This window comes from Pyxicephalus adspersus, chromosome 8 (assembly GCF_032062135.1).
Source record: "Pyxicephalus adspersus chromosome 8, UCB_Pads_2.0, whole genome shotgun sequence".
NCBI lineage: Eukaryota > Metazoa > Chordata > Amphibia > Anura > Pyxicephalidae > Pyxicephalus > Pyxicephalus adspersus.
The window spans coordinates 42,067,282-42,078,698 of NC_092865.1; the positions used below are offsets into that span (position 1 = coordinate 42,067,282).

Consider the following 11,417-nt stretch of genomic DNA (forward strand, 5'->3'; position numbering starts at 1 on the left):
TATTTAACATGTATTCGGTGTATAAGACGCACCCACTTTTCCCCCCCAGTTTTGGGGAAGAAAAAGTGTGTCTTATAGTCCGAAAAATACGGTATATATATATATATATATATATATATACATATACTGTGTAATAAAAAATAATAGCAGTCCAAAATTACTAACCTGATTACTGTTTTTGGTAGAATCTTTATTTATACATGTCTAATAATTTACTAGTAGGTGTGGTAGAGTAATAGAAAACCAACAGTCCTAACTGACATGACATGCAAGGAAGCTATCAGCAAGAAACCCCCGTAAAGTCCCAAAGTTGAAAAAAAAGGCATGTGCTAAAGAGGTTACAGTTTGCCAAAGAACACATTGATTGGCCTTAAGAGAAATGGTGCAGCATTTTTTGGACTGATGAAACAGAAGACTGTAAAGACAGTGAAGCATGGTGGTTTAAGCATCATGATATGGGGAAGTTTCTCATACTGTAATGTTGGGCCTATTTATCGCACACCAGGGATCATGGATTAATTTAAGTACATCAAAATACTTGAATAGGTCATGTTGCCGTATGCTGAGAGGAAATGCCCTTGAATTGGGCACACCCCAAACACACCAGTAAACGAGCAATGCCTTGGTTACAGTCATGGAGCCCAATCCCCAGAGCTTAAAACTAGTGGGAAAACATGAAAAATGCTGTTTTGAGGCAAAACCAAGAAGAAGAAGAATTGTGGGATGTAGTTCAATCTTCCTGGGCGGGAATACCTGTCCACAGGTGCCTGAAGTTAGTCAGCTTCATACAACACAGATGTGCCGCAGTTCTCAGAAACAGTGGTTGTACAACTAAATAATAGTTCAGTGATTCAAAGTAAAGCAAAACAGCCTAATATTTTCTTTTCTTCAATATATATATATATACAATGATCCCAGTATATTGGGTATTGTATAGTACCTACCTAAAACAATTAGCCTTATCAAAATTAGCTTAATGTTTCGGAGAATTAGACCATGTGGTCTAATCCCACAGAAGAGGTACTATAGCATATATTGCTGAACTCAGTTATACCCATGAGAGAAAGATGCCAAAACACATGGTGCACTGCATCTTGCTTTTTACATAACTAAATAGGCACAAAGCAGATAACCTGGTCTGATAAGTCATGCTTTTATTTAGATGATGTGGATGGCTGGGTGCATGTGTGTTGTGTACCTGTGGAATAGATAACAGCAAGGTGTACTATGGGAAGAAGGCATGGTAATGGAGGCAGTGTGACACCCTCACAAGTCTGCTTCTGCTTCAAAAACCCTATCCTTAATAAGCCACAGACTTTCAAGGGCCAGCCTTTGTGTCACGCTGTAATGCCAGACATTGAGGATGACCATATCTCAAAAATGTGTTGCTGTGTTCATTTTGCTTGTGCTTTTCATAGTATAGGGTTAGTGAATATTAATTAATTTTATTGAGGTAAGATTTGTAACTTGTTAAGTGAATAATGTTAATTATGTAACAATGTGTTACTTATTAGAGGTCATATTCTATGCCAACCCTTATCCAACCATTGTCATATCCTATGCCAACCACTTGTCAGCCAGTGCTGATTAGATTTATTAAAAATATGTACTAAGCAAAAGCCTTACTAGGCAGCTCGCTAGGTGGTACCGGACCCCCAACAGGTTAGCAAACATTTTCCCACATACGAGCTCGGTGTGCTGGAGGTGCAGGTAACACACTGGTATGCTGTTACATATCTTTTGGAGCTGCCCTGCCCTAACAGCATTCTGGCCGGACGTTGCTAGGATTGTTCTACAGCTCACAGGAACCTCTATACTTGATAAATTGGAGCTTGCTCCGCCTCATGTTTCAGCAATGTCTTGTAAACGATACAAGCGCTCTTTGCTGCGCCATTTACTCAATGCGACCAAGGCCTGTATCCCAACCCTGTGGAGGTAGGCCACCCTGCCACTTTACAACAATGGTTTACCAGGGTGAATGATATCCAGTATATGGAGGAGCTTGTGGGGTCAGGGGATAGGTCCCAGCGTAGACCAGTGCGTACTTGGTTTTACTGGGATGATTTCAAGTGCTCTGCAGATTACATATGGCTGCTTCGCCCTTATGTTTAAAGTGTTAGTGGTACTAGGGCATTCCCTTTTTGAAAACCTTATCAAAAGGATTGCATATTGTAGACAGTTCACAGGATTTCTGTCTTTACCCCACTCTCCAAAAATGAATACGCTCATTTACAACCCTAAAGAAAGTGTTTCTAAGACAGGTAAAATAATATAAAACTGGTTGATGAACATTGTGAAAATTTCTCAAATAACATTTATGAATACTTATTATGATAAAAATGATGGTACATATAAAAATTGCAAATTATTTAAAATATTTCTTTGATTTTATGTTTCCTAAGGATGGAGAAATGGTTCTTTTGGATGGTGGATGTGAAGCATCAGGTTATGTCAGTGATGTAACACGAACATGGCCTGTAAATGGCAGGTGAGCAACTAGTACTTCTATAATTTAATTTAACGTAGTTATGGAATACAATTGCTTTTATAGAAATGTGCCGTGCAAGTATTAGGATTTTGTAATGGTAAATTAAAAGTTACTTCTGCTCTTTTATGTTGAAAGTTTTGAACATCTGAATGTGTACGTAAAAGCATTTATTTTCCCCTCCTCAAACACAGTCCATCAAACATATATTGTTTACAAAACTTAAAGCAATCAGCACCTGTTATGGTATTCCTTCCAATCCAGGGGCAGTGAGATCTGTAAAAAGAAGAGTCCTACAGATCTGTGGGCAGTAACATTGAAGTTCTACTCTTTTCTGCCACAGTCCCAATAGCTGGAAAGCTGCTTTTCTGTCACCACCTCACCCAAGCTGGCTTGGTGATGCTAGTAACCTATCACACAGGAAAGTGACTGATTTCTGCACTAAAGCCGCATACACAGGTGCAATAATAGTCGTTGGAAAGGATCTTTCACGATCCTTTCCAACGACTAGCACTGCACAATGCATGAACGAGTGCTGTACATACAGCACCGTTCTGCTCTATGGAGCGGGGAGGGCAGAACGACAGAGCGGCCCCCTTCCCTTGCATTAGGATCGTTAGTCCTCCATCGTCCGTGGATTCGCCAGGACGGTTGTTCTGACGATGGACGGCTGGCGATGTACACAAGCCAGATTCTCGCCGGATATCGTCCCTTATCCGATTATCGGGTGGGAACCGTTGGACGTGTGTGCGTAGCTTAAAAAGCAAGCAAATTAAAGGCATCCGCAATAGGAACTTTACTTTAATTTCCTCCTAATTTTTTTATTCAAGAATCAGCCTGCAGAGGTCATGGTAATACAAACAGTAATTGATACAAACAGGATTGTTTTTCGACAAAAAATTACAATTTTAGTGAAAGCATAGTAAAGACATTTAAAATGATTTGCTGTAAGAAATGACATGTGTATGGTTTTATAACCCTTTTACAGATGTTAGTTTCCAAACAGAGATTTAATTACCTATTTTGATCATTACTAAAGCTAGCCAAACTGCACAAATCAAAGCAATTGCTAAGCAATTTTAGTGGCTTAAGATTTTTTTTAAACCACCTTGAGACCAAAACAGTGAAACAATTGTTTAATTCTTAGTTAAAATTTTTTTATACTGGTGCTAACATACGGAGGTAGAGCGGACATCTGAATATATACTAGCAGGTTTGTCACTTGGCATATCTAAGGTACAGCTTCTCTATGTGACTATGCTTTCACACATGCACCATGTAAACAACTATTGCGCTGCAGTAAAGAACGCATTGGTACATTGCAGTGGTATTCATTCTTTAATGCACACATGTTACACATTGCCTCGCATTGTGGTCAGCAGCATGTTTTTTTGTTTTGTTTTGTTTTTTTTTTGTTTTATTAAGCAGCCCATTTAAATGAAATGGGTCTACTCTGGGCTTGAAAACATTTTCCAATTAATAGCAAAAAAAAAATTAGAAAATCCATTCCAAGTTTGCTGGATCACCAAAGTTCACCGGTGATAATCTATCATCTCCAGTCTTATTATTAAATTAGGCCCAATATACTATTTAAAATTGTTCACAATAAGACCATAGTCAACTACCTGCTGTGCAGCTGGACATTGAAGCTTTGAGTAAAAAGATGGAGTAGAAAGAAGCAGTTCTTTCCCTCACTGTGTCCCAAAAGAGCTTTATAGAACAGGGCAGCACCATTATATAAGTAGCGTATGTGTATGTCTCCTTCTTACACCTTAAACACTGAGCAGAGATCTCTGAGTAATACTTGTGCCACCTTCCCCAGTGTCCCTTACCATCTCTTGTAACTCCTGAAATATATTGTTAGCAGAGGCCCTGTGGGTGACATTAGTGATACTATCTCGTTGTGGAGGTGTAAAGGATATACCCAGCTCAAGCATGTAAAAATGCAGGGTTAAGAACAGATAAGGCAATAAGCATGGCATAGCTTTCCAGAAATCCAATGTGTGAGGGCCAGATGAAGATATAAGAACAGGGTTCTACATCCAAGTCTGGTGGGCCCTAAACAAATGAGACTTAAACACTTAAGGAAAACCAGGTCCATCATTTCTGGGAGAAAAGAGATTTCCTAAGATTGGATTTAAAGGCGAGGGGTCGGGGATCAACAAATAACTGGAGAATGGCCTGACACAAATAGTTTAAGTACCGGTAGGTTCAAACAGCTGTTTCCGACCCAGCCTGGGTCTTTTGTTATGCTAAATTAGGTTTAAAATTTAGCAATGTTTAGTTTTAAAATATGAATAAAATATATACTTAGGATCTGAATTGGCAGCATCTGTAACAAGTGCAACACCCACGATAGGATATTCATTTTAATAAAATGTGCCCAAATCCTGAGAATGTGGAATGCCAACATCTTCCTAAGTCATACTTTATTTTAGACAAAGTAGGCAGAAATTTAAACAGAAACTCTACAACAGACGACAAGGCAGGTAAATACCCAAAAAATGTAGATTCCCGCCCAACAAAAACCCGATAGGGTCATTTCAATTCACTCATTTAAAGGCTCCAGCCTAAAGTTTGAAATCAGGCAATGAAATAATTGAGTTCAGTTCCAAGGTTAATAACATGGAGGACAGAGGACATCCCTGGCACATGCCATTAGAGACAGGGAAACTGACAGGGAAATCTCTGCAATGGAGTGGGAGTAAATCGATCTAATCTAAGACAAGCATAATGGCTCATAAACCTACTTGTTAAAGTCAATTCCATAATGAACCAGTCCATTCAATCAATAGCCTCTTCACATGCGGTAAACTATAGGAAACAGCTGATTTTTGAGGTTAAGAATATAACAAATATAGCAAAAATGAGTCTCTTGAAGCAATGTTACTTGGACCCAATTTCTGTGTAAATCTGGCAACAACAAGGGATGGTTCTTTGGAATGTTAATTTCCTTGACATTAAGAAAAAGGATTTTTTGGAGTACAAGTAGATAATTAGACACATAGAAATTACGGATTATTAAGAAATGATAGAGGCAAAGATTAAGATGTCAGGAAGTGGTGACATCAGGGGAAGAATACTAGGGATAGAAAAGAATAACTGAGTATTATCCAGTACAGTTTTTAACATTGCAAACACTACACTGAAATCCTTGAGTTGGGCATTGTCGCTAAGCACCCAAGGCTGCACACGTCCCTAACATCTTCTCCCATATTACTGCCTATTGCTCCATTTAGATCACTATTTCAGGCTCAGAAAAATCCCAACAATGCCTGCGAAGATGAGGTAGTAAGTTGGCAATGCATCATATCCAGCCACACCCTGGTTTGGGCTAAACGTACCTCTTCTAGCTCCTACGCCAGCACTAACTTCTTCATGTAGTACTCTTACAGGTCTAATTCAGCTTTAAGGCAGTAACACTTTTCTACAAACAAAATCTATACTCATGTTCCTTGACCTGTCTTCTGAATCATGTATGGTATACTGAATTGTTTAATAATATTCTGAAAAATGATTTGTTCTGTAAAAAACATGAAGTAACTTTTTCCTCTTTTTATTTGAAGGTTCTCTGCTGCACAAGAAGAGCTCTATGAGATGGTATTACATGTTCAGAAGTCCTGTCTAAATCTGTGCATTTCAGGCACAAGCCTAGAAGACCTCTATAGCCACATGTTGATTGAGCTAGCAAAAAAACTAAAAGAACTTGGCATTGTGCGTGGTCACTACAGCAGTAGTCAGGCTTTAAAAGTAAGTTCTGTTTGTTCTTACATATAAATACAGATTCGATTTACCTACTAAAGAATTTGAATTTCTTTCTATACAGTCCTTTGATTAAATAAGCTCTTCCACTCATGACAGCCTTGTTTGGTAGGTGAGAAGACCTGACATTTCCTCCCCCTTTCTGTTTTAAGCTCAATATACTTGGTGTATTTCCGCCAGACCGTGTCGGAGTGGGATCCTCGGGTCAGGCATCGTAAGCCTTTAGGTAGGCGCCTATGTAAAGAGCTGAAATCAGTTAACTCTTTAGGTCATTTAAAAATATGTTTATTTCTTGGCTGATATATATATTTGAAAGATTTGAACGCCCCAAACATTTTTATTTAGGGTTAAGTGTAAGATGTGTGCCATTAGAAAGAATGGTTTTTTAGGGGAACACTTTTAATGCAAGCTCGCCAGTGTCAAGCTGCTGGATATGCGCGGCTCAGAGTGAATGATCATTTCCGTTGATAACTGCCGGGAGAATACGCCAGCATATTCTCATCGGCTGAAATTTGGTTGATAGGTTTTTGGCGTCCGATTCCAGATCGCAAATACGCGCGCACAAGCGAGCTTCTGATTTGGCTTGATGAATCAGGCTCAATGAGTCTTACATAGACCCCAGAATTTGGGAAAGGAATTTGAGGAAGGGATTTTACAAAGAATGTACAGTGAATTGTGAGGCTGCAAGAAAACATAGATTGGGGGTGGAAGTTGCCAGAGAATATAGCATGGTTAATAGTATAATAATTGTAAGAAAAGCTACGACAAGGAGTACAGGGAGGTCTGCAACAAAAGCTATGGTAGAACAAAACCATTTGAATAAGGCAACTTCCAAGTTGCACATGAGTCATAGGAGATAAGTTGCTTTCTCCCACAAAAGTTAGAGTTTTTAAACCTTGTTTAAATCTCAGTGTTGCTTTCCTCTCCACCTCCATATGCAAGTTCTTGGACTTATGGTCTCCATCAAAGTTTACCAACTAGATTTTCAGTCAAGTGAGACCAGTTCACCCCTGTCTTTGGGAAAAAGGCTTTTCCTGTTTGTTGGAGAATTTGTTGTGGCTTTTGTCAGCTTTGGTTTTTCAAGGTTGATATGTCCCCTATTTGGATTCCTGGGTAGAGCAGCTGCTGCTGGTTGCAGAGGAGTGCAAGGTGGGTGACAGAAGAGGGCACAGATCCCCTGGTCCTGTGGGGATCTGTGACAACAACAAGTTTGATATCAGGGATATTCTCTTCTACACCAGAGATAATCATGGGTCAATGTGGGTAAGCAACAAGCCAGACAAGATGAGGACAATCCAGGCCGCAATCCATTAGAAGATCAAACAGAGCAAAGGTCAGAAATGTTTTCAGTCTAGAAAATGCACCCACAGAAGTTATGCAATGTTAACACTATCACGGTTTAGAGGTGGTCAGATGCTGGACAAGCTATATTTTGGCTCTTGGCTAGTCAGAGGACAGGTCACAGATATGAGGAGACAGGCCACCCAGTCAGCATGTTTACAGCCTTCATCTGGTGGGCTGCACAACCACAGATGTAAAATGTGGACTTGCCACTGGAGAATAGCATGGGTCAGCCAGTAATAGGTAAGTACTGGCACTCTGTTTGAAAGATTGTGTTTTCTGCACCCAGAGATACCAGTCCAGAAACCATAGACTTGATCATTAAACACATGTTGATCTTATTCCTTTTTAATTTGTTACTTCTGAAATGATCATTTAATATCTTCACTACAACTCTTTACTCTTTTCTTGGTATTCTAGACTGCACGAAGGCTCTGCCCACACCATGTTGGACATTTTCTTGGCATGGATGTACATGACACACCTGATGTATCTCGATCTCTGTCCCTACAGCCAGGGATGGTGATTACAATTGAGCCAGGTAAAGAAATGCCCTGACACTAAAAACTGTAGGACAGGTTTTAAAAGACTGCATTGATGTATGTTTGCTAAAATACACATTTTACAAAATAGTTGTACTGCCAAACTTTGCTGGGTATAATTTAGCCCTGTTTATTTTTACAGCTATGACCAGTAGGAAACATTATTATATATGTATGTGTGATGACAATGATGCAACTATACCATTTTGTGTGCAAGTCATTCCTGTTTTAAACAACTATAAAAGAGTGGTAAGCTAAAAGGTTTTGCAGTGAAACCATTCCTATTACAACCTGTTCTTCTTTTCTCAGAACCACTTTATTTATCTTGTAGTTTGTTTTTTAAAGCTACTCCAGTCTTTACGTAAAAGTATAGAATAGAACTACAGAAAAAAAAAAGATTTTTAATAAAATAAAACTAGGTTTTAAAGATAAAATAAAATTTACTAGACCATCTCAGTAGTAAAAAGTTTGAGAAAGGCTGTAAGAATAAGTGGTGTACAATATATATCCCCTGTAAACTGGCCCAGTAATAATAATAAAATGCCAGCTTCCTATAGGTTCTAAAAGTTAATTGTGTGTATCTCATATCATCTGCGGAAAACAAATTTAAATTATCAGCATTAGGATGTATAAAAAGTGACTTTAATTGCTAATTTAATTTCTTTTAATATCTAATATAGTTGATGTTTTACCTAGTATTTTGTATATTGTCCAATAACACCTTGCTGGTATTTTAATGGTTTATATGGTAAAATATTTGGTGAGTTTGACTATTGGACCAGTCCTAATGCCTTTCCCATTTTTGTTGTTGCTTCACTAGTTCCTTTTTAAAGCAAATCATTTGCATATACAGTACATGAATGGCTACACATCCATGTAGCTCCATAAACAGAAAGCACCAATTTGTTAGAATACATCTTGTGTAGATGCTGTGATCACAACTGCATAAATGTTCTTTCATGTAGAGTAAAGTTGTGTAAATATTTTCATGGTGTTTATAGTGTTACATGCTATCACTGAAGGAGTTTCTTGGTTCCCTAAACTATTTCATGATTTTTGTAAAAAAGGATACACAAGTAGGTAAGATAAAAACATTTAGGTAGCAGGACAAAATGTAAATATATTTACAGTATGTACCTTTAATCAGCTCTATCATTATTTTTTTTTAGGTATTTACATTCCTGCAAATGACACAGAGATTCCTGAAAAATACAGAGGTATAGGAATTCGCATTGAAGATGACGTCGTAATCACAGAACAGTCTCCCATTATTCTCTCTGCAAAATGTCCCAAAGAAATTTATGAGTTACAACAAGTGTGTGGTCAAGGCCAATGATACAAGTAATAGGATAAAAAAAAGTAAAATTAAATCATCAAAGGTGTTCGCTTACAATGCGTGTGCAAAAAATATATAATTTGCACTTACTGGTCACTTCATTCACCCTTTAGTACCAGGTTGGACCCCCTATGGCCTTCAGAACTGCCGTAGTTCTAAAGATAGATTCAGCAATGTGCTGGAAACATTCTTCAGGCATTTTTAGGACATATTATCATTAGAGCACCACACTGAAAATAATCTGTGCATCCATGATGTGAATTGAATTGAGATATGGTGACTGTAAAGGCCATTTGAGTAAAATGAAATCCTTGTCATGTTCATGAAACCAGTTTAAGATGATTTCAACTTTGTAACAAGGCGTACTATCCTGCTAGAAGTATCCGAGGATGGTACATTGAGGTCATGGGATGGACATCGTCAGCAACCATGGCCCAAACTGTGCCAAGAAAATATCTCCACCATTAAACTGGCACATACCTAAAGCTTTGATACAAGGCAAGACAATGTGCTTTCATGCTGCTAACACCAAATTTTGACTCCCCATCTAAATGTCACAGATCTGTCCACATAATGTCACACATTAAAGCTCCTCAGACCAGGCAACGTTTTTCCAATGTTCTCAGTTTAAGTGAGGCCTGTGCGAACTGTAGCCTCAGGTTCTTAACTGACAGGAATGGCACCCAGTGTGGTCTCCTTCTTCAGTAACTCAATGTCTCAAGATTTACCGTTCTGTGTTCAACAATTCTGTGTTCAACAATTCTATTTTGTATACCTCAGTTATAATGGGTGGTTATTTGCATTACTGTTGCCTTTCTATCAGCTCCAACCAGTCGTGCCATTCTCCTCTGACCTCTGGCATCAACAAGGCATTTTCTGTAAATCCTAGAGATGGTTGTGCCTGAAAATCAGCAGCAGATCAGCAGATTCTAAAAAATTCATACCTGCCCTCCTGACTCCTAACCACGTCTCTTTAAATGTCTATTATGATACTTGTTGTGAACAATATGTACATGTCTAAATGCATGATCTACTGGGATTTTTATATATAACCATCTCTAGGGTTTAAAGAGAAAGGGAAAATATCCGATGAATGGTAGTTCTCTAGGATAAAATGTCTTGTTGATGCCACAAGTCAGAGGAGAATGAGTTGCTGCCATGTGATTAACTGGTTAGATATTTGTGTTAACAAGCAGTTGAAGAGGTGTACCTAATCAGGTGACCGGTGAGTGAATGTACGCACCAAAACTTGTAAAAATGTATTTATTGGAAAAAACTGTACCATATGTATTTTAACTTATTTTGCAGCCATCTTAAAAAAATGTTTTATAGTAAGAAAGAAGTCTTGTAATTTTAAAATGACTGCTCTGCTCCTAAGAAATAAATCACATTGCCTACACTGTAGAGCTCATTATACATAGTAAAGATGCCTGTGGTTTTATTTTGCTTCTCAATAAGGGTGATACAAAATCATGACACACTTCACATAGCCTGGTATTCTTTGTGATTTCCAGTTGTTTTTTTTTAACCTGCAGACCCCTTAACACATTTCATGCTATGAAAAGTATGTGATATTACTTCTACAACCTAAGGCTGGGTACACACGTGCAATGGTTCTTGTCCGATAATCGGCTCAGGGTCGATATAGGATGAGAATCTTGCATGTGTACAGTGCTCGTTGACCATCATCCAAACGACCAACCTGGCGGATCCATGGGCAGAAGACAAACGATCGTAATGGAAGTAAAGGGGAAGCGAGAGCAGCGGGGTGCCGCTACCTTATTCTCCCCCTCCCCTCTCCGTAAAGCAGAATGGTGGTGTATGTACAGCACAAGTTCATGCATTGTGCAGTCATTAGAAAGAATCATGAAAGATCCCTTCCAACGACAAATATTGCACGTGTGTACATAGCCTAACAAACAATATTTCCTAACAATCTTGGGGACTGTTT

The 11,417-nt window shown here is 38.5% G+C and overlaps 1 protein-coding gene across 1 annotated transcript in view; it reads left to right on the forward strand.

Annotated features, from left to right (window-relative positions):
* Positions 1–10,891, forward strand: part of XPNPEP3 (X-prolyl aminopeptidase 3) — a 25,354-nt gene extending 14,463 nt beyond the window's left edge. The window contains exons 7-10 of the mRNA XM_072420184.1: positions 2,403–2,488; positions 6,052–6,235; positions 8,009–8,129; positions 9,300–10,891. Coding sequence (XP_072276285.1) covers positions 2,403–2,488; positions 6,052–6,235; positions 8,009–8,129; positions 9,300–9,466 — 558 coding nt within the window. The 3' untranslated portion in view covers positions 9,467–10,891. The remainder of the gene's footprint in view (positions 1–2,402; positions 2,489–6,051; positions 6,236–8,008; positions 8,130–9,299) is intronic.
* The last annotated feature ends 526 nt before the right edge of the window (positions 10,892–11,417 follow it).